At 47.5% G+C, this 24,114-nt stretch overlaps 1 protein-coding gene across 5 annotated transcripts in view; it reads left to right on the forward strand.

The window, feature by feature from the left end:
* The first annotated feature begins 3,454 nt into the window (after positions 1-3,454).
* The window catches only part of CUNH19orf12 (chromosome unknown C19orf12 homolog), a 39,262-nt gene continuing 18,602 nt past the window's right edge, over positions 3,455-24,114 (forward strand). Inside the window, exons 1-2 of one of the 5 annotated variants that reach the window (XM_088451074.1) lie at positions 3,455-3,542; positions 16,640-16,805. In XM_088451074.1, the coding sequence (XP_088307200.1) occupies positions 16,646-16,805 (160 nt within the window). In that variant the 5' untranslated portion in view covers positions 3,455-3,542; positions 16,640-16,645. Of the gene's footprint in view, positions 3,543-3,754; positions 3,841-4,112; positions 4,144-4,655; positions 4,671-6,131; positions 6,146-16,639; positions 16,806-24,114 lie in introns of those variants that run through there. The other 4 variants (XM_088451072.1, XM_088451071.1, XM_088451076.1 and 1 more) reach the window with 4 other exon arrangements.

A 24,114-nucleotide genomic window follows, 5' to 3' on the forward strand; every position in this document is an offset into this window, starting at 1 on the left:
ACACAGCGGGAGACACGGTATAGGGATAACAGCTACAGCTACAGTATAAGGACAGATACTGAGAGTTACAGTAAGGACAGAGCGGGAGACACGATATAGGGATAACAGCTATAGCTACAGTATAAGGACAGATACTGAGAGTTACACTGAGGACAGAGCGGGAGACACGGTATAGGGATAACAGCTACAGCTACAGTATAAGGACAGATACTGAGAGTTACAGTAAGGACAGAGCGGGAGACACGGTATAGGGATAACAGCTATACCTACAGTATAAGGACAGATACTGAGAGTTACACTGAGGACAGAGCGGGAGACACGGTATAGGGATAACAGCTACAGCTACAGTATAAGGACAGATACTGAGAGTTACACTGAGGACAGAGCGGGAGACACGGTATAGGGATAACAGCTACAGTGACAGAGCAGGAGACACGGTATAGGGATAACAGCTATAGCTACAGTATAAGGACAGATACTGAGAGTTACACTAAGGACAGAGCGGGAGACACGGTATAGGGATAACAGCTATACCTACAGTATAAGGACAGATACTGAGAGTTACACTAAGGACAGAGCGGGAGACACAGTATAGGGATAACAGCTATAGCTACAGTATAAGGACAAATACTGAGAGTTACACTAAGGACAGAGCAGGAGACACGGTATAGGGATAACAGCTATACCTACAGTATAAGGACAGACACTGAGAGTTACACTAAGGACAGAGCAGGAGACACGGTATAGGGATAACAGCTATACCTACAGTATAAGGACAGATACTGAGAGTTACACTAAGGACAGAGCGGGAGACACAGTATAGGGATAACAGCTACAGTATAAGGACAGATACTGAGAGTTACAGTAAGGACAGAGCGGGAGACACGGTATAGGGATAACAGCTCTACCTACAGTATAAGGACAGATACTGAGAGTTACACTAAGGACAGAGCGGGAGACACAGTATAGGGATAACAGCTACAGTATAAGGACAGATACTGAGAGTTACACTAAGGACAGAGCGGGAGACACGGTATAGGGATAACAGCTACAGCTACAGTATAAGGACAGATACTGAGAGTTACACTAAGGACAGAGCAGGAGACACGGTATAGGGATAACAGCTACAGCTACAGTATAAGGACAGATACTGAGAGTTACACTGAGGACAGAGCGGGAGACACGATATAGGGATAACAGCTATACCTACAGTATAAGGACAGATACTGAGAGTTACACTGAGGACAGAGCGGGAGACACGATATAGGGACAACAGCTACACCTACAGTATAAGGACAGATACTGAGAATGTTTATATGTAAGCAGCTGGGTGGCACTGTGCATGTGTCCATACAAACAGGAGATAACTGCATAGTGTATATTACATGTAAGTGGCATTGCCTCCTCACCACTGACTGTTTTAAATAAGGCAGAAATAAAAGGATCTCATTCTGAGCCGCACGCAATCCCGATCTTCTCATACTTGAGCGATTATTTGCAACTGCATACCGTACATTTCAGAAAATCCCAATGGTGCATGCGTTACGCAGAGTGTACATGCAATGGCGATATTGCAATCAGGTGAAACAGTACCAGAATTTTGGTGGGGGAATGTGGTGGCCATTCCTGCGCGGTGCCTGGGAGGTGGCTAGTGACGCACGCAAAAATGGGCGTGTCTTAGGTATGTCAATGCAAGCAGCTGCGTTCCCAGACACACAGTCACAGGAGGCCATAATTAGACGGAGACACTGCACCTGCCATAGGATTGGAGCCAGTGATGGCCGTAACTAGGGTGGTGCAACATGTGCCAGGGCACAGCAGGGCAGGGGGCGCTGCTCGGGCCAGCCAATTTTCTGTTTATAATCATTGTCACTTGTAGCTTCTTCTTTTATCCCCCAGCATCTCCTGGTGGCCCCAATCTCTCTATTTGGCCACCACCCCAAGAACCTTCAGTCACATCCTCTTTTATTTAACACACATTGGAAAACAGTCATACCCAGGACTTAAACCTATCACCTCTCACATGGCAGTCAGACACCTTACACATGAAGCTATCTGCCCCTCTGTTTCTGATGGCAGCCTTGAACACAGGCACTGATAACCGACAAAGATGTTCCCAATACACCTTGAGTACCATACACGGATCTCCCCACCCATGATAATTGCGTATACACTACAGTGCTCTTTCTATACCTTCAGTCAGTGATCTACACTGCCGTCTCCAGGCTTGTACACGGCTGCTCTGATGGACAAATCCTGCTGCAGGTGCAGCTTCCCCAGCGCTCTTCTACTGTACATCTAGAGCTGGTGAGTTATACTGCACAATTATTGCGTGTCATCACTGCAGCCATTGGATTCACACTGTATTTGGCAGTGACACCTGGGTAACAGTGGAAAAAAGGGATCGGTACCCCTTCATCATCATCATACGGGACAAATCAGATTTGTCATGCCCCTTCCCCATGGGGTCACGCCCCTTTTTCGGGTGTGCGTCTTATGTAAGTAGAGGGCGCTAATACTCTTTCGGGCCAAGGGCCCCAAAAAGTCTAGTTACGGCTCAGGAGCAAATTTCAATGATTCGACCGACGGTGGCGTATAAGGAGGCACCAATCGTTATTACTGCGTGCACTGGCGCTAAAACAGAGCATATCAGCACATTTGCCCGCACGGATGTACAGAAGGGAAGGAGTTTATAGCGCCATTTATGTAAACTCGCTGATTGAGGCTGATGTGTCAGCTTCTGTGTGCAACTCAGAATCAGGACCAATAGGAGGAGACCACAACACAGCATATTATACAGCATTACAGGAGGGGGGTGCTAGTACTGTGTGCAGCCAGAGGACACAGCATATTATACATCATTACAGGGGGGGGGGGTGCTAGTACTGTGTGCAGCCAGAGGACACAGCATATTATACAGAATTACAGGAGGGGGTGCTAGTACTGTGTGCAGCCAGAGGACACAGCATATTATACAGCATTACAGGAGGGGGTGCTAGTACTGTGTGCAGCCAGAGGACACAGCATATTATACATCATTACAGGAGGGGGGTGCTAGTACTGTGTGCAGCCAGAGGACACAGCATATTATACATCATTACAGGAGGGGGGTGCTAGTACTGTGTGCAGCCAGAGGACACAGCATATTGTACAGCATTACAGGAGGGGGGTGCTTGTACTGTGTGCAGCCAGAGGACACAGCATATTATACAGCATTACAGGAGGGGGGTGCAAGTACTGTGTGCAGCCAGAGGACACAGCATATTATACAGCATTACAGGAGGGGGGTGCAAGTACTGTGTGCAGCCAGAGGACAGCAGATAATAATGGAAAGGGTCTGGGATCAGGGGGGGGACGTCATATGGCAGCTCTATCACCAGTGACAGCAGCTGACTAGAGAAACTTCTGAACGGGCGGCGCCGTGCAGCAAAGAGTCAGCAGCGGGCGGGCGTTGTAGTCACGTGCTCCTCCGCGGCAGCGAGCACAGTCACTGACGGGTGTGACTCTCCGGCCCGGCCCCAGCACATGAGCAAGGAGAACAGGTGCGTCCCACAGGAATACGAAACCATACTGGCAGCAGGACTCTGGGTCAGGAGTCCGAGTCTGCACGGCGCATGCGCAGTGCAGCTGAGAGGTCCCGGCCAGTGATATCATATGCCTGCTCCCAGTCCCAGACATTAAGTCATTGGCAACTGAGCCGCTGTGAGCCACGCCCCTTAAGAGTCAGCCAATAGAATCCCGTACGTGTTTGCCCCGCCCACCAGAGATATCACATGTGCAGCTGTCACCGGCCAAGCAGGAGACTGAGCGAGACACAGAGGCGAGAGGGACTGATACATTGTAACTATTATATTATACCCTGTTATCTTATATTCTGTTATATGGGAGACACAGAGGAGAGGGGACTGATACATTGTAACTATTATATCCTGTTATATTATGTTATGTCCTGTTATATGGGAGACACAGAGGAGAGAGGGGACTGATACATTGTAACTATTATATTATACCCTGTTATCTTATATTCTGTTATATGGGAGACACAGAGGAGAGGGGACTGATACATTGTAACTATTATATCCTGTTATATTATGTTATGTCCTGTTATATGGGAGACACAGAGGCGAGAGGGACTGATACATTGTAACTATTATATTATACCCTGTTATCTTATATTCTGTTATATGGGAGACACAGAGGAGAGGGGACTGATACATTGTAACTATTATATTATATCCTGTTATATGGGAGACACACAGGAGAGAGGGCACTGATACATTGTAACTATTATATTATATCCTGTTATATGGGAGACAGGAGAGAGGGGACTGATACATTGTAACTATTATATTATATACTATTATATGGGAGACACAGGAGAGAGGGACTGATACATTGTAACTATTATATTGTATACTATTATATGGGAGACACAGGAGAGAGGGACTGATACATTGTAACTATTATATTATATTATATCCTGTTATATGGGAGACACAGAGGAGAGAGGGACTGATACATTGTAACTATTATATTATATCCTGTTATCTTATATTATATTCTGTTATATGGGAGACACAGAGGAGAGAGGGGACTGATACATTCTAACTATTATATTATGTTATATCCTGTTATATGGGCGACACAGAGGAGAGAGGGACTGATACATTGTAACTATTATATTATGTCCTGTTATCTTATATTATATTCTGTTATATGGGAGACACAGGAGAGAGGGGACTGATACATTGTAACTATTATATTATATCCTGTTATCTTATATTATATCCTGTTATATGGGAGACACAGAGACGAGAGGGGACTGATACATTGTAACTATTATATTATATCCTGTTATATGGGAGACAGAGCCGTAACTAGACTTTTTGCCCCCACCCCCAGACACATTTTTTAAATAGGGAGATAAGATAGTGCACCTGAAAAAGGGCCATAGGGAAGAGATAGGGGAGGCCAGGAGATGCTGGGGATAAAAGAAGAGGAAGCTACAAGTGAGACTGATAATAAACAGGAAAACTGACATGCCCAAACAGCGCCCCCTGCCCTGCGGTTCCCTGTGCCATGGCACTGGTCGCACTACCCTAGTTATGGCCCTGAAGGAAGACACAGAGGCGAGAGGGGACTGATTAATTGTAACTATTGTTATATTATATCCTGTTATATGGGAGACACAGAGGCGAGAGGGGACTGATTAATTGTAACTATTGTTATATTATATCCTGTTATATGGGAGACACAGAGGCGAGAGGGGACTGATACATTGTAACTATTGTTATATTATATCCTGTTATATGGGAGACACAGAGGCGAGAGGGGACTGATACATTGTAACTATTATATTATGTCCTGTTATCTTATATTATATTCTGTTATATGGGAGACACAGAGGAGAGAGGGGACTGATTAATTGTAACTATTGTTATATTATATCCTGTTATATGGGAGACACAGAGGCGAGAGGGGACTGATTAATTGTAACTATTGTTATATTATATCCTGTTATATGGGAGACACAGAGGCGAGAGGGGACTGATACATTGTAACTATTGTTATATTATATCCTGTTATATGGGAGACACAGAGGCGAGAGGGGACTGATACATTGTTAATCTGGGTATCCACTATACAATGTTCTGTCAGATATCTATCCAATCTGGTTCGAATGAAAACATCTAGTAATGAATGGAGCAAATGACAATCGTCCATTTACTCACAAACTCTGGAAAATAGCCAAAAATATTTGTTCAGACAAATTGGTTAAAACACAAATTTAACCAATTTGAACAGTATTTTTTGTCCTTTTTTCAGTGTTTAAACTATATGATCGACTGTCATTTGCTCCCATACATTACCAGGTTTTCATTCCAACCAGCCAGATTGGACAGATATCTGACTGAAAATTGTATAGTGGATGCCCAACTTAACTATTATGTTATATTATATCCTGTTATCTTATATTAAATCCTGTTATATGGGAGACAAAGAGGAGAGAGGGGACTGATACATTGTAACTATTATATTGTATCCTATTATATGGGTGACAGAGCGAAATGATATATTGTAACTGTTAAATACTGTTATATCCCGTTATATGGGAGAGACAGAGGCAAGTGGGGACTGATACATTGTAACTGTTATATGGGAGAGAAGGAGTACTGATACATTGTAATTATTATATCCTGTTATATGGGAGAGACAGAGAGGTTTGATACATTGTAAATAGTTTATTATAACCTGTTATATTATATGGGAGATAGGACTGATGCATTGTACGCTAATGCCACCGCCTTGTTAGCTCCCGGAAATGCTCACTGACATTGTATCTCTCTGCATCTAAATTCATTCTGTGTCCCCCGGCGGTAACCATTGGGAACGCATGCACAGACTGAACACTTCTGATGCTTTTATCTGATACCACAACAGCGTTCACCTCATGGGGGGGGGGAGGAGAGAGAGAGAGACGTTGTAACTCCTATTCTATAAATGTCCTGTTATATGTGGGAGAGAGAGGTGAGCGAGTTACGTTGCAATATTAACATTTGTACTAGTATATACTGTAGCACTTTACAGCTGGCAACATACACAGCACTAACACAAGGCTGGGTGATAGCTGACAGACCGAGATAAAGGGACTAGGGGCCTAATTCAGATCCGCTCGCGAGCGCTGAGCACTCGCAAGTGGGTTGATGTTGGCCAAGTGTGCATGCGCACGACGGAGGCAGCTCCGTCGTGCGCATGCGCAAGACCCAAATAACGATGGCCAAGCCGTCGTTATGGGTCTTGCACCAAAGGGGGCATGCTGTCGATGGTGAGTGACAGCACGCCCCCTTTGGTGGGCATGTTGGGGGCGTGGCTGCCCAGACGGAGGCATTCCCACGGGAATGCCTACCGTCTGGGGCCGGCCCCACTGACTAGTGATGTCAGTGGGAGTGCTTTTGGCTCTGATAGAGCCAAAAGCACTCCAGGGCTTGCGGCCACGAGACCCTACCGCAAGGGTCTCGTCGCAAGCCCGATGGTCGCGATGGTCTTGACCATCGCGACCATCATTTTGGCCGCTCGCTATAGCTGTGGGTGGTTACCCACAGCTATGCGAGCGGCCAGGAGGCCGCTCTTATTTTCAGAGGGACGGCCCTGATTCAGAGCGAGCGCTATGTCAGAGCGTCCGGCTCTGAATCAGGGCGTAGGTTCATAAGCTTACAATCTATAGGACAACAGGAGTTTGATGCATCAAGTGCTATATACTGTTAGGTTTTAAGTGCTTGGTGGGCTGTATGATCCAGTGACGCAGGCATGCTAGTTGTCACCGGGTTATAGAAAGAGAACACATGTAAGTATTGAGTATGAACTGTGAAAGGGCGTAAATCGGGTATAATGGCATACCCGACTTTCACAGAGCTGAGTTAATGGTAGTGTAACCGATAGCGCAGGAATTTGATAAGGTGCCTGATGAGGGGAGGTTTCAGGGTACGCTTGGAGGCCGGAGGAAAGTCTTGTTGTGAGTGGGTGCAGCCTGAGAACTGTCCTATAACAGGTAATACGTGAGGGTGAGCGATGCGGGGGGGAGGGGGTCTGAGGCCAGGATGACACAGGGGCAGCGAGTGTGAGGGCTACAGAAAGAGAGGTGTCAGTTCGGTCACTGCTGGTGGGAATATGATCAGATCAGGATTTGAAAGATTGAGGTTGCGGGAGGATGTCCAGGATGAAATGGCGGAGGGACAAAGAGTAAACTGGCTAACACAGGCCGTGAGAGATCCAGAGAGGATATATATATTGTAACATCCACATAGAGGTGATGCTGGATCCAAATGGGTGTATTAGCTTTCCATGATAAGTGGTGTAGATGTATAGATGCTGGGTCAGAATGGGGCGTGTATTTGGTACCGGTATTTGTTCTGTGCGTGCGCTGTAGCATTCTCTATGAGTTATGTTTTGATATATTAAGCTGTGTTTGGGCTGTGTCCCTTCATTGGGAAGAGACATTGGATGGTCTCCATGGATGGTCCTTATGGGTGGCGCCACGGTTACGGCCTATTCATAGAGGATGCTAAAGAGCGTGCACAGAACAAATGCCAGGACAGAATGTACGCCCCTATCAGTCCCTGCATCTAAACCACTTCTCTCTAGAAACCATTGATGGCTAGAATGTGACAGTGGCGCAGTGTTCACTCTAGCTCCGGCGGCAGGCAGGGCGCCGGAGCTAGAGAGGGGGCACATTTGTGCGTGAGAGAAGGGGGCGTGGCCTTTGAAAAGGGGGCATGTCTATAAGACGCGTCCCCTTTTCGTCACTCTTGGGGGCATGCCCGGCACTTACGGACACGCCGGCAGCCTCCAAGCGCTGCAGACATGGAGAATAGATGCTGGGCGCATGCACCCGGCGTGTATTCTCCGGCGGTGACCGGGTCACCGCACATTACTTCACCCGCGGGATACTGCGACCCGCGGGTGAAGACTGCACCCGCAGGCTGTTAGGGCAGGGCGCTTTTTGCCTCCCAGAAGGAGGGCAGGGCACTGCGCCCCGCTAAAACAGCCTAGCGGGAACGCTAGTGGCGCTCTGAACAGGAGGGGCTGATCCAGGGGGAACGAGATCGGTGTGATCACTCCCCCCCCTGCCTCCCTGGCACCACTCCCGGCCAGCACACAGCAGTGAAGAGAGGCTGCTGCTGAGAGGTAAAAGGGAGGGAGGAACTGGACCCTTCCACAAGCCTGGGTAAGTAGTACCCATCCCCCCCAGCCCCTCCACACTCGGCTCCCCTGTTCGTGTCCCCCATCCAGGTGCATATGAATGGTACAGTCTGCTGATAATTGTCAGATGCGTCCATTTTAGGCCTTATACCGACTCATATACTTTCAAAGGACACTCCTGTTTTATTGCACCTGAGCGCACACTGACAATCTCTTTGGAGATATCATTGAGTGATACATTGGGATCGGAATTATGTTTGAATTATTATTGCACAAGTTGGACGTTGGCCTTTGCTGTCACAGGACATGGAGGCACGAGTCAGTCATCATAAATAGTTGAAATATACTGTTCTGATATTTATATTACTTTAGTTATAGTAATTGCCAGTGGTGGATTTAGACCTCATGGACCCCTATGCAAGAAACCGATTTGGGCCCCCTTCCTCAAACAATCCATAACAGTATATTTTCATTCCTGATTTATTCTCCTTATATTATTTGACGTTTTTTCTCCTTAAGTTCAACTGTTTTAAGACTTTAAACTTTACTGACATTACAAGCATTCATAAGGAACATGAAGGCACAGTGTAAGTACAAAATAATTTATTAAAACTACAGGTCACACACAAAGATAAGGGAAGGCATTTTCCCAAATGAGCAAGCCCTATCTAAGCAGTTGTAGAGGATTAGATGGTGAACACTTTATGAATGTTCTAGGACAGGGGTGGAGGACCCATAGCCACACAATTTGGTGCCCTGTGTACATAAAGAGCATTGGTTTCCCTATCTGTAATTGAAGCAGGGAGAGCGTGCGCCAAAAAATACAGGTGTGGTCTCGCTGGGAAGGGGTGTGACCACACAATAGTGACCCCCAATTAAATTATGCCACAGAGTAGTGCCCCTGCAACACATTACACCACACATTAGTGTTCCTTAGTCACATTCCACCACACAGTAGTGCTCCTTATACATGTTATGCTGCACAGTAGTGCCCATTCACATTATGCCACACAGACCCCATTCACTTTAAGCCACACAGTAGTGCTCCTAATGCACATTATGCCATGCAGTAGTAGTGCCCCTTATACATTATGCCACACAGTAATGCTCTTTACACATTATGCCACACTGTAATGTCTCTTACACATTATGGCACACACAGTATTGCCCATTATAACATTATGCCACACAGTAATGCCCCTTACACATTATGCCACACTCAGTAATGCCCCTTATAGCATTATACCAGACAGTAATGTCCCTCACACATTATGCCCTGCCCCCACATCTCATGCCCGCCTCTAGTCCTGCTCCCTGTGTGCCTCCAGCAGCCACTCGCTTGGATTTGATGCCGCACCAGCAGGCAGCACAGCTCTTGAGCTGAGAGAGAAGGCACCGCCGTCATTCAAATCTGGCACTTGTCACGAGCCAATCGGAGCACGAGGACTGCCAGCCAATCAGCAAAGGATTGCGGTCCACGTGCTCTTAATCCTTGATCCTTAAACATTTATAAGGTGGAATAAAGTGCAGCTCCTTCACATTTGTTCATTGCTATTTACATCGTGAACACATGACATCACTTCCCCTAAATACACATGGAAGCTGCCCACCCCCTCATTTGGACTATAAGCAGTGTGTGCTGGTAACACCAAACAACCCCCCCCTCCTGTGGCCAGATTCACTACCTAATGACGCCCCCCCCCAAAAAAAAAAATCAAACTATTCCCCCCTGCGGCCTGCACCCCTCCCTAGGGACTACTGGAGAAAGTGTGTGCTGCTGAAAACAACCAATCCCCCCGCGGCCACCCCTCCCTCCTCGGCTAGTGAAGCAGGTGAGTGCTACTGACGCCCTTCCCACGCACAGCTGCTGAAGCAGGTATCAGTGCTGGTACGGCACTCATCTCTTCTTGCTGTAGTACTCTCCCTGGATGACAGCGCAGCAGTGAGCTTCTTCTCTACTCCTCTTTCTCTCAGGGCATGTTACGTCACATGCAGCACAACACAGTGCAGGGGAGAGAGTGAGAAAGAGGCGGGGCCGGAATTATCACACGCCTACATTACACAGCCCTATCAGCGGGCCCCCTGGCACCCGCCGGGTCCTAAGCAGCCGCTTATGTTGCCTAGCTGCAAATCCGCTACTGGTAATTGCTCTTATTGCTTTCATTTTCTTTCAACACTGGTTACACACAAGCATGCAGGAGGAGAAGCGGATGGTCCGAGCTGTACCTATACAGCTGTGTCCTGATACTCCTAAGCTCAATACGCCATACGGCACAAGACGATGCTCCGAGAGGTGCATCATACTGACCTGTATTAGTCGCATCACAGACCCAGCAAAACACCACTCGGTGTACTACAGATGCTGGGCTGCAGCTTTACCCACACGGTAATTCATTTTATACATGTACAGAGCCGCACAACAGAAGTTGGCGTGAGGAAAAGCTGCGGCCACTGCATCGTAGCACCAGGGCCAAAACTAGGATTTTTGTCACCCAGGGCAAGACAGTAATTTGGCGCCCCCCATAGTAATGCTCTCTGTAGTAGTGCCCCTATAGTAATGCCTCTGTAGTAGTGCCCCTATAGTAATGCCTCTGTAGTTGCGCCTATATGGTAATGCCCCCTGTAGTAGTGCCTATATGGTAATGCCCTTATAGTAATGCCCCCTGTAGTAGTGCCCATATGGTAACGCCCCTGTAGTAGTGCCCATATGGTAATGCCCCTGTAGTAGTGCCCATATGGTAACGCCCCTGTCAGAGCTGTAGCTAGACTTTTTGGTGCCCTGTGCCAGGAAGAGCATTGGCGCCCCCCTAATTTTTCAAAGGGACATAATGCACCCAAAGAAGGGGAATGGCCTCATGGTGAAGGGCCAGGGAAGAGATAGTAGAGGCCAAGAGATGCTGGGGATGAAATAAGAGGAAGCTACAAGCAAGAATGATAATAAACAGAAATTTGACAGGCCCAAACAGTGCCCCCTGACCTGTGGTGCCCTGTGCCATGGCACCGACCGCACTACCCTAGCTACGGCCCTGGCCCCTGAAGTAATGCCTCTGTAGTAGTGCCCATATGGTATTGCCCCTGTAGTAGTGCCCATATGGTAATGCCCCCTGTAGTAGTGCCCATATGGTAACATCCATATGGTAATGCCCCTGTAGTAGTGCCTACATGGTAGTGCCCATATAGTAATGCCCCCTGTAGTAGTGCCCATATGGTAATGTCCCTGTAGTAGTGCCCATATGGTAATGTCCCTGTAGTAGTGCCCATATGGTAATGCCCCTGTAGTAGTGCCTACATGGTAGTGCCCCCTGTAGTAGTGCCCATATGGTAATGCCCCTGTAGTAGTGCCCATATGGTAACGCCCCCTGTAGTAGTGCCCATATGGTAACGCCCCCTGTAGTAGTGCCCATATGGTAACGCCCCTGTAGTAGTGCCCATATGGTAACGCCCCTGTCAGAGCTGTAGCTAGACTTTTTGGTGCCCTGTGCCAGGAAGAGCATTGGCGCCCCCCTAATTTTTCAAAGGGACATAATGCACCCAAAGAAGGGGAATGGCCTCATGGTGAAGGGCCAGGGAAGAGATAGTAGAGGCCAAGAGATGCTGGGGATGAAATAAGAGGAAGCTACAAGCAAGAATGATAATAAACAGAAATTTGACAGGCCCAAACAGTGCCCCCTGACCTGTGGTGCCCTGTGCCATGGCACCGACCGCACTACCCTATCTACGGCCCTGGCCCCTGTAGTAATGCCTCTGTAGTAGTGCCCATATGGTATTGCCCCTGTAGTAGTGCCCATATGGTAATGCCCCCTGTAGTAGTGCCCTTATGGTAACATCCATATGGTAATGCCCCTGTAGTAGTGCCTACATGGTAGTGCCCATATAGTAATGCCCCCTGTAGTAGTGCCCATATGGTAATGTCCCTGTAGTAGTGCCCATATGGTAACATCCATATGGTAATGCCCCTGTAGTAGTGCCTACATGGTAGTGCCCATATAGTAATGCCCCCTGTAGTAGTGCCCATATGGTAATGCCCCTGTAGTAGTGCCCATATGGTAATGCCACTGTAGTAGTGCCCATATGGTAATGCCCCTGTAGTAGTGCCCATATGGTAATGTCCCTGTAGTGCCGCTTACACAAAAAATAAAAACAATAGTTACCTTAAACCCCGCTCCTGCATCCACCGCTGTCCGGTCCGCCTGGCTGCTCCTCAGAACTATGGGAGAGACGTCATGACGTCTCTCCCATAGTGCCCGTGGGGAGAGTCGGAAGCTGGAGTTCAGGAGAGAACTCCAGCCTCTGGCTACTGTGGCGCTGGTAATAAAATCTCAGCGGGCGTCCAGCTTGGAGCCCCCTGCGCCGCCAGGCTGGAGGACACTGGCAGTGGGTGCAGCGGTGCACGTACACCTCCAGCTCCCCCTAGTCGCGGCCCTGGTAGCACACGGATGTACAAATGTTGCACATCAAATTGATCAGTGTAAGCCAGCAGTGTAGTTTTGCCGCTTCCAGTTCTGTTATTTATGCGACTAAGATGCATATTTTGAGCGAAAAAGATGCTCAGTGCGGCCGACTCGCCCCGGAACCTGGCGCAACGAGATGGGCTGTTTAGCGTGACTGAAGCCACTTTGTATGAGGACACATCTTTAGTCTGAGTAGAAAAAAAGGTTAACAGCAGCACAGAGTATTTCAGATGAAACCACTGCAGCGTGGCCTTGTGGAGAGTGACAGCAGTAATATAAGACTCCTAATAACTGGTGCAGTAAGATTGTGGTGTAATTTGTATTTCTGTGCTATATAAAGTTTATATAACCAGCTACTATTATGAATTTTTTTATTTCAAATTAATTTCTCAGAATAGACACTATATAAAACAGGGAGTCCATTCCATGTTACAAGTCCCCTTCCTATAACCCAGCCGAACCCATAAGGTCTGCAGTGTGCAGTTGTTTTCCTGGGGATCCTCTGGTTTTACGATATGTTGTTGTCCACTTTGGTACATTTTAGGGCCGTAGTCAATTAGAAGCAAAAAGTCCGTTGCCGTACTTTTTGCCGTCATCGCTGGTTTCAGGTGTGAAAAAGTATCGCGCTCGTCCCCGCTTATCCCCGTATTCAATTCCAAATTGACGAAAACGGGACCCGGCGAATTCGAAATCAGCTAAAAGTTCTGTCAGTTTTGGGGAAATCGGCCTGACATCCCCCAAAGGATGCACTGACATGGGGGATCACTATGGGTACCCCTGAATAGGCCTGCTAAAGGTATTTGGGGTTTTTAAATGGCCTCAATAGGTGTTTTTAGTGTCTTTCAGCAAGTGGTGAAGAAAGACGGCAGACTAGATGGGCCAAGTGGTTCTTATCTGCCATCAAATTCTATGTTTCTAATAGCATTTATTGCAACTTTTTTGGGGGAAAATAAGTATTCCCATCAAATTTGGGGTATATGAAAATGGGTGCAAGCATATTTTAAAGTTGCTAAAGTAAAGCATTAAAAAGCGCCAAAAATGTACCTTCAGCAAACACCTCCCCCATACTTCCAGACCCCCCCAAAAGGCTATTTCCCTAGTTTTTGAATTTGTACCCCCACTTTGATTTTTTTTCGAAGTGCTTTTTTGGGGTGTCCTTTGTGTAAAAAAAAAATAATAAAAAAAAAAAAATACACAATTTGCGTCAAGAGGTGTGCACCACGAAACACCAATTCCGGACTTTTTTCCGCCGGTTATTCACAGGCAAAACTTTTTCGCTCGTTGCATTGTGTTTTCGCATCGGCGAAAAGACGCTGAAATTGAATACGGGGATAAATGAAATCTGCGAAAATGACGTCATCGGCGATAAAGTATTGCGGAAACTGACTTTTCGCTCTAATTGAATATGGCCCTTAATGGCTGTCTCACCTCTCCAATAATATACCACGTTTTCCAGGTCACCTAGCAGGAGCACAGGTGTATTCATTACTCACTGAGACATTTTAAAAGATCCACAGGTGGAGTAATTATTTCACTTTTGATTCTGTGAAGAGACCTGGAAAACATGCACTGTGTGGGGTCCTAAGGACTGAGTTTGAGAACCTGTGCTCTACAGGCATTGCTGAGAGTGAGGGGCAGTTTATTTTGCTAACGGAAGTTGCCAAACCACAATAGCTGACAAAGGGAGACAATTAACATCGGTGCAAACCACATAAAAAGGAAGTGGGAAACCTGTAAAAAAAAAAATATTGAAAAACATCTATAACCAGTCATTTCAAAGGCAACGCAAATAACAAGAGCATCTTGCTAAAGCGAGAAACTGCATTAATACAATCAACTCAAACACCTGTTGTTGCCCTTCCTATTGTTCAAGTCCATAAGGAAACCACTGTTTATCTATGCAATATTCTCAATAGGTGTGATATATCTTGTCAACATTCAGCATGGTCACATGAGAATGTTGACCTGGTCGTGTCGACGCTGATTAAATGCCAACATGATTTGAATGTCGACAAAACTTCCCTGGTGGTCTAGTGGTGACGGCGGGTACGGCTGCTCCAGCGGTGCCTTCCTGGTCCAGCGGACTTTTGGCAGACCCTGCTGTGCTACCGGCGGTGGCTATGGCTAACCCTAAAGCTAGTGCCTAACCATAACCTCCCCTTCCGCAGTCTAACCTGAACGCTCCACTGACAGACTAGCAGATGCTTAATCGCTCAGAATGGAGGCAATACTCTGACGGACAAACTACACCTACCATGGGGCTGGCGCACGTTTCGATGGTTAACCGTTGGTTGCGTCTAAAGACTCTCAAATTGGGTATCTCAGTCAGTCAGTCGCATGCTTGCAGACCAGGGGACGGGCTGATACTAGCATTCGCATAAGATGGTAGATGCGACTATAGCAACAGACGCTAAGGCGTGACTCAATCCTTGGTGTGGTCAGAGTCTTGTGCAGACAATAGACACGACATTAACAAAGCAATTGTTACAGAATTGCCTAAAAAGCTGGGTGTACACTATACAATTATCTGTCAGGTCATCTGAGAGTGGTGTGATCTGGAGAGGACTGTATAATGCAGGGCCAGCTCCAGGGGTAGCCACGCCTTGTGCCGGAAAGATGTAAGCGCTTTCAAGTCGCGCGCGACCGAAAATGGGGGTGTGGCCTAATTACAATAGACTAAGCCCCAATGTGACATTATTTGGGGGGCGTGCCCGCATGGTACGCCTCCCTTGTAACGTCAGGCTGGGGGCAAGCCCAGCACTTCTTCACTAGCTGGGCTTCCACCAGCCGTCTCCCGGCACTGAATGGATGCCAAGCGCATGCGCGCAGCATCCATTCAGCTACTCAGGGGTCTGGCACCGCCGAGTGGAACAGTGGTACAGTGGTGTCCCGCTGAAATCAGGGTGTTGGGAGGGGGTGCGCCAGGGGCGTATCTATAATGGGTGCGGGGGACACGGGCCTCTGGGTCCACAGGGGCCCCGCACCACACACCATGCACCCATAATAATACTTTCCACTCCGGAGTCCCACGTCGGTGCGGGCGTCCGGCGCTTTAAAACAAGTAGAAAGTGGCTGCGGCGGCCATTTTCCCGGTGACCTGTGCATACACTATAGACCCTGGGCACACTCTAGTGCCCAGAGTCTATAACTCCGGCACTGGCAGCGCACAGCTCAGTGCGCTGCCGGGCGGAGAGGAGGGGCCCCGTGTCGGGGACTGCACACGGGCCTCTTCTTCTCTAGAAACACCCCTGGGGTGTGCCCTCTATGGGGTACACCCCTGTTCGAGCCGGCCCTGGTATAATGTGTACACACGTACAATCTCCATTCCAGGCACCCTGCAAGCCACATGCAGGCATTGCGAGGCCTCCCTCCCGGCTTGCACCTATACATGGATGAAGGTTTTTGACAATGTTTGAATTCATCCTGGTGGAGATTTTATTCCTTTCCAGCAGATTTACATCACGACTGTTTATTTTCCCCTTTCCTAGTAAAAGATGCCGGTGTACCTAGAAGACATTATGCACCTCTTGTGCCACATTTCTGACAAGCAGAAAATGAAAGCAGCAGTGAAACACTCGGCGCGGGGTGCCGTGGCCGCCGGGGCTGGAGCCTTCCTGGGGGGCTTGATGGGAGGACCTATCGGAATAGCAGCAGGTACTGCGCAACTTTTAACGCATTGAGTGGTGTATTTACTAAGCAGTGTTAGGCGACAGAGTGAAAAGTGATAAGGTGCCAGCCAATCAGCTCCCAACTGTCATTTTTCAAACACACAGCCTGTGAGATGACAGTTGGGAGCTGATTGGCTGGCACCTTATCACTTTCTTATCACTTTTCACTCTGTCTCCTAACACTGCTTAGTAAATAGACCCCTGAGATTGATAACCGGACCCGTGGGTTCGGAACACTTCCTTTACGCTTATTTGTTACATTAGGTATTGTGTGTGTATATATATGATACTAGATGCTGTACATGGTTTTATTGTAAGCAGATATCATTTTACAGGAATCCCGTGTCTGATTACTACGCTTGGTGTGTTTTAGCTAAAGATTAACTATCGACCTGATACTGATAAAACATTTACATTACCACAAGTTATCTTATGTATGTAACCCTTGGTTTGGTGAAGGGTTAGAGGAGGTCAGTTGCTTGGTTAAGTTTTGCCGACACCCATTAACTTTTTCCAAGGGTCAATTGTACGGGCAGCCAGATGATTCAGCCAATGAGAGGTTGGTCTGGGAAAAACCCTATCTGATCTGCACTATGCACGATAACACACATCCTGTATATATAATGTATATTGCATGTCATAAACTAGTGCAAACATGTGATCTGTGTACACAATTGTCCGATAGGGTTCACCATGCTGGAGTAGGGTGTTACAGTTCATAGAGGCGCTGGGGTGTATTGGATTAATGGTGCACAAAATGGAAGTTGCTCAAATCAATTTGTAAGCTGAAACTGGTGCCTGTAAGGGAGGGGATGGGTTATCTAGAAAAGGAAAGGCCCAAAAGGTTCCCTCAGCACGCCACAATACAACAGTGTAAAAGCTGCCTTTGTATTTGTAAATAAAATGTAGACGTCTTTATTGCACATATTTGAATGTATATGATAAGCCCCTCACCACTCCACCGCCCTCCTACTAAGAGTGGTCCTAACTCTCCCCTATATCATGTGTGGAGACCCTGATGACAATGCAATAATACATTGATACTTTGTTGCCTAGAAAGTCGTCCTGTGTTATTCCCTGTGTGCCGCTGCCTATACTTTCTTCTATTCTGGGCAATTTTGCCGCTGTGTCTACCTATAAAGGGAAGCGGAGTAAAGGTTTTTTTTTTTTTTTTTTTTTTTAAACAAACGCTATATCTCCCCAATTATAGTGCGGCATCACTCCAACACATTTCAGTGCCCTGGTGTTAGTCATGATGGAACTGTCACGATCCAGATGTATTGTACTGATCTTGTCCTGTGACTTACCTCTGCTACCTGATGTACAGCTTGCCTGCAGGCTAGCATGTCTGTGTTTGCTAGCTGCTGGATTCCTCTCCTGGACTGATTGCACACCTGTGAGTCTCACTGTCCAGACTACCTGTGCTCCTCAGAGAGCTGTTCCTGAGTCCTTTATAGTGGATGCTGCTCCCAGTACCCCTGCTGTCTCAGTTCAGCAAATCTCCTGTATTATTCTGGTTCAGTCCAAGTCCGGATGCAGCCAAGTTCGAGTCCTTCCCGATGCAGTTCATTTTCGGTATCAGCCAATTTCAGCCCAAGTTGCCTGAAGTAGCTAGAGTCTGCAGGCCTCGCACCTTTATTCGGATCCCAGCTATTTAGTTATCTCTTCATGCGTAGAATCTTCATCAAGCCAGCAAGTTTCCAGCATTCCGTATCATCCCCTATCCTTCTCTCTGAACCCAGCTCGAATTCACAAAACCTTTCCAAGCATTGGTGATGTATTATGCACCTTATACATATTGAATAAAAAGCAAGTTTTATATATATATATATATTAGGGGTGTGCACCGGCCACTTTTCGTGTTTTGTGTTTTGGTTTTGGATCTGGATCTTTCTTCGTGTTTTGGATCTGGATTGGTTTTGCCAAAACCACCCTTCCGTGTTTTGGGTTCTGGGTTTTGTGTTTTGGATCTGTATTTTTTTTAAAAAAAGCATAAAAACAGCTAAAATCACAGAATTTGTTGGTTTCTCTGCTCCTATGCTATTATTAACCTCAATAACCTTAATTTCCACTCATTTCCAGTCTATTCTGAACACCTCACACCTCACAATAGTGTTTTCATGTCCAAAAGGTTGCACCGAGGTAGCTGGATGACTATGCTAAGCGACACGAGTGGGCGGCACAAACACGTGACCCATCTAGGAGTGACACTGCAGTGGCAGACAGGATGGCAGTTAGAAAAACTAGGCCCCAAACTGTACATAATGCAAAGAAAAAAAAGAAGTGCAAGATGGAATTGTCCTTGGGCCCTCCCACCCACCCTTATGTTGTATAAACAGGACATGCACACTTTAACAAATCAATCATTTCAGCGCCAGGGTCTGCCACACAACTGTGGCTGAAATGATTGGTTCGTTTGGGCCCCCACAAAACAAGCTGGCAATTAATGTGTCCCTGCACAAACTGGCTCTACGGAGGCAAGATGTCATCCTCATCCTCCTCATCCACCGATTCCTCACCCTCTTCAGTGTGTACATCCTCATCCTCACAGAGTATTAATTCGTCCCTGCTGGAACCACAGGTCCCTCTGTACGTTCTGGAGGCTGGTCTCCCTGGAAGAGTTGATAATTCATTTTATGAACATCATCTTCTCCACATTTTGTGGAAGCAACCTCCTACGCCTTTCGCTGACAAGGTTCCCGGCTGCACTAAACACTCTTTCGGAGTACACACTGGAGGGGGGGCAACTCAGGTAAAATAGAGCCAGTTTGTACAGGGACCTCCAAATTGCTTCTTTTTCCTGCCAGTACAGGTACGGACTGTCTGACATGCCTACTTGGATGCTGTCACCGATGTAATCCTTTAACAGACAGACGCACGCTTGTCGCTGCTGCTTTGAGGATTCAAGTGCGGCTACAGCCCACACAATTCACAAAGACAGAAAAAAAAAAGAACAATATTTTAATTGTTTGTGTAGAACACTTTGAGGTGTCACCACCCTTTAACAGACAGACGCACGCTTGTCGCTGCTGCTTTAAGGATGCAGGTGCGGCTACAGCCCACACATTTCACAAAGACCGAAAAAAAAAAGAACAATATTTTAATTGTTTGTGTAGAACACTTTGAGGTGTCATCACCCTTTAACAGACAGACGCACGCTTGTCGCTGCTGCTTTAAGGATGCAGGTGCGGCTACAGCCCACACAATTCACATAGACAGAAAAAAAAAGAACAACATTTTAATTGTTTCTGTAGCACACTTTGAGGGTGTCACCACCCTTTAACAGACAGACGCACGCTTGTCGCTGCTGCTTTAAGGATGCAGGTGCGGCTACAGCCCACACATTTCACAAAGACCGGAAAAAAAAGAACAATATTTTAATTGTTTGTGTAGCACACTTTGAGGGTGTCACCACCCTTTAACAGACAGACGCACACTTGTCGCTGCTGCTTTAAGGATGCAGGTGTGGCTACAGCCCACACATTTCACAAAGACCAAAAAAAAAAGAACAATATTTTAATTGTTTGTGTAGAACACTTTGAGGGTGTCACCACCCTTTAACAGACAGACGCACGCTTGTCGCTGCTGCTTTGAGGATGCAGGTGGAATCTAGACGGGATTTGGAACCGAGGACACACTACCTCCATCAATTGTCTAAATCCCACTGCACTAATGTCGGATACCGGACGCACGTCTAACACCAACATAGCAGTCAAGGCCTCAGTTATACGTTTTGTTTCAGGATGACTGCTGTCGTACTTCATCCTCATCGCTAGGGACTGTTGGAGGGTCAATTGTTTAGTAAAAGTAGTGATGTTCCTACTTCCTCTCTGGGATGATGAACAACTCCCAGCAGCAGCAACAGCACTAGGAGGAAGAGGTTCTTGATCTTTCCCTATTTTATTTTTATCGGAGAAAGTTTGGTCCTCCATTTATGTTATATTGATATATATACGTGCGGCTAAAGCGCACACAAACACAGAAAATATTATTTTATTTTTGCTGGAGAGTAGTGCACTTTGTGGGTTACACCACCCTTTAAGAAATGAGCCAGCCGGCTCTTTACTTATGGGACACAGGCGCACGCTTGGCGCTGCTGCTTTGTTGATGCACGTGCGGCTACTGCGCACACAATTCACAAACACAGAAAATAATTTTTTTTTAGGTTTGGACTGGAGTGTACTTTCGGGGGTTACAGCACCCTTAACGGTCAAGCCAGCCGGCCCTTTACTTATGACACAGGCGCACGCTTGGCACTACTTTGTTGATGCACGTGCGGCTACTGCGCACACAATTCACAAACACAGAAAATAATTTTTTTTTTGGTTTGGACTGGAGTGTACTTTCGGGGGTTACAGCACCCTTAACGGTCAAGCCAGCCGGCCCTTTACTTATGACACAGGCGCACGCTTGGCACTACTTTGTTGATGCACGTGCGGCTACTGCGCACACAATTCACAAACACAGAAAATAATTTTTTTTTTGGTTTGGACTGGAGTGTACTTTCGGGGGTTACAGCACCCTTAACGGTCAAGCCAGCCGGCCCTTTACTTATGACACAGGCGCACGCTTGGCACTACTTTGTTGATGCACGTGCGGCTACTGCGCACACAATTCACAAACACAGAAAATAATTTTTTTTTTGGTTTGGACTAGAGTGTACTTTCGGGGGTTACAGCACCCTTAACGGTCAAGCCAGCCGGCCCTTTACTTATGACACAGGCGCACGCTTGGCACTACTTTGTTGATGCACGTGCGGCTACTGCGCACACAATTCACAAACACAGAAAATATATAATTTTTTTAGCACTTGGGGGGAGCACCCCTGATGGACAGAGCACCCCCTGGACAACACTACAGCACTCCTTTAGGACTGGGACACTGCACAGGACTTTGGAGTGGACACAGCCCCTATGGAGAACTGACTGCACAACACAGTCCAGCCAGCCCCTATGGACTTTGAAGTAGTGGACACAGCCCCTATTAACAACAGCAGCACAGCACAACACAGCCAGCCCCTATGGACTTTGAAGTAGTGGACAACAGCAGCACTACACTACACTACACTACACTACACAGCCCTAACTCCCACCCTCCCTCTTCACTGTCCACAGCCGAGTGAGAAAATGGCGCCGACGCGGGTACCTTATATAGGATCCAAAACCCGCGAGACTCGGAAGGCGGGATGATGACGTTTTGCCTCGATTTCAGATCCGAGTCAGGCGGGAAAAGTCGAGGCTGATTCGGATCGGACTCGGATCGGGGGGGCTCGGGGGGGTTCGGATTTCAGAAATCCGAACCCGCTCACCCCTAATATATATATACTTATTGTGATAGGATCACTGGTAAAGTGGTCTGTGGCAGGTACATTTGTCCCAGATTCCTGTCATTATGTGTTTTAAACCCCCAGGAGAAAGTCTGCAGTGTAGCAGGCTTGAGTTTCGGCTTTTTGAAAAGCCGGTTTGGGACCTGGGGGTTGTGGGTGAGAGGAGAGGGAGGGCTCCACCCACAGCCACTCCAGGTTTTGGTTCTCGCAGCCTGGTAACAGGGTGTTAGTTTTCCACCGGAGAGTGGCCAATATAAGCCTAGTGTGTTTAGGGCTGATTGTCTCACCTGGGAGAGCAGACAGGGAGTTTGCTCAGAGACACTTGGAAAACCTATCTGCGAGTGTTGTGCTGTGCTTTGTTGCTGGCGAGGACATTAGGCCCTGCCAGGTTCTGGTAGTGAGGGAACTACCTGTGAAGTTAGTGCCCCAACAGGGCTAGGATTTATGTTTATGTTTTCTTTATGGTATTTCTGGCATTGTACAATAAAGACTGGCGCCGACCAGCTTGTACTCGCTTCCAGACGTGTGTGTGTGTGTGTGTGTGTGTGTGTGTGTGTGTGTGTGTGTGTGTGTGTGTGTGTGTGTGTGTGTGTGGAGAGGGACCTCCTAATCTGACTGTCACAATATGGTGGAGAATGCGTGCAACCACACACACTGAAGTTGCAGCGAGAGGAAAACTTTCCATTTAAAAATTAAAGGGACAGACACCCAATTTGTGAGTGTGGAAATAACACTGTGTCCTTGGAGTCCCATAGAGGAGGCATCAGCCAATGCTTAGAGAGGCAAGGTTCAGCTTCCAATCTACCTCACAGGACAAAATGGAGGAAATTATTAAGGCCTTGCTACAGGAGTTCAGCAGGAGACGAACAAAGCTCAGCAGGAATCTGCCAGGGCCCAGCAGGAAGCTACAGCAGCTCAGCAGGAATCTACCAGGGCTCAGCAGGAATCCACCAGGGTGCAACTGTTGGCCTTGGAGACAGCCCAGAGGCAACAACAGGTCGCCATCGAGGAAACCTGCCAGGCCATAAAAGAGGTGGTACAGTACCTGGTCGCCCGGCCCAGAGATGTTACTACTAGTCCTACCACCACCATTCACTCCATACGAGCCAGTCACTTCCTCCAAAAGATGACTTCGGGCGATAATGTGGAGGCCTATCTCACCGCATTTGAAAGAACGGCCGAAAGGGAGAGTTGGCCCCAGGAGCAGTGGGCAAGTCTGGTGGCACCTTTTTTGTCTGGGGAGCCACAAAAAGCATATTTCGACTTATGCCTGGCTGATGCCAAGGACTATAAAAAACTAAAACAGGAGATCCTAAATCGCTTGGGAGTCACCACCTTTGTTCGTGCCCAACGGGTCCACCGCTGGGAGTTCCATATGGACAAGCCTCCACGTTCACAGATGCATGACCTCGTCCATCTGTCCTCAAAATGGCTACAGCCCGAGACGCTGACGGGACCACAGATCGTGGAAAGGGTCGTGATGGACCGGTACCTGCGATCATTACCTGCGACTCTGCGCAAGTGGGTGAGCCATGCAGACCCTAAGACCGCGGACCAGTTGGTCGAGCTAGTGGAGAGGTACGTGGCGGCTGAGGAGCTGAGGAGTATGCCCCACCAAGCCCCGATGGCGCACCGGCGAACTCCCACAGACACTGGTAAGACTGTTCCAGGGGAGAAGGGTGCTGGGCGGTGGAATGTAGCTAAGACTGAGGGTGTAGAACCTGGAGACAGGCCTGCCAGGCCAGGAAGGTTCTTGCCCCGTAAACGACTAGACATTAATATGATTCAGTGTTTCCGGTGTGGTGACTTCGGCCATATTTCCGCTAATTGTTCACTTACAACTGAACCTATGCAATGTGATACTGCTCATGTCTACCGCAGGGGGTCTTTCTTTGCACAGACAGCCTGTACGGCTGACCGGCAGGCTGAGACTGATAAGCACATGTGTGTACTCACTGTAGATGGCAAC

The sequence above is a fragment of the Taudactylus pleione genome, unplaced genomic scaffold (genome assembly GCF_031769625.1).
Source record: "Taudactylus pleione unplaced genomic scaffold, aTauple2 ptg000537l, whole genome shotgun sequence".
Taxonomy (NCBI): Eukaryota; Metazoa; Chordata; class Amphibia; order Anura; family Myobatrachidae; genus Taudactylus; species Taudactylus pleione.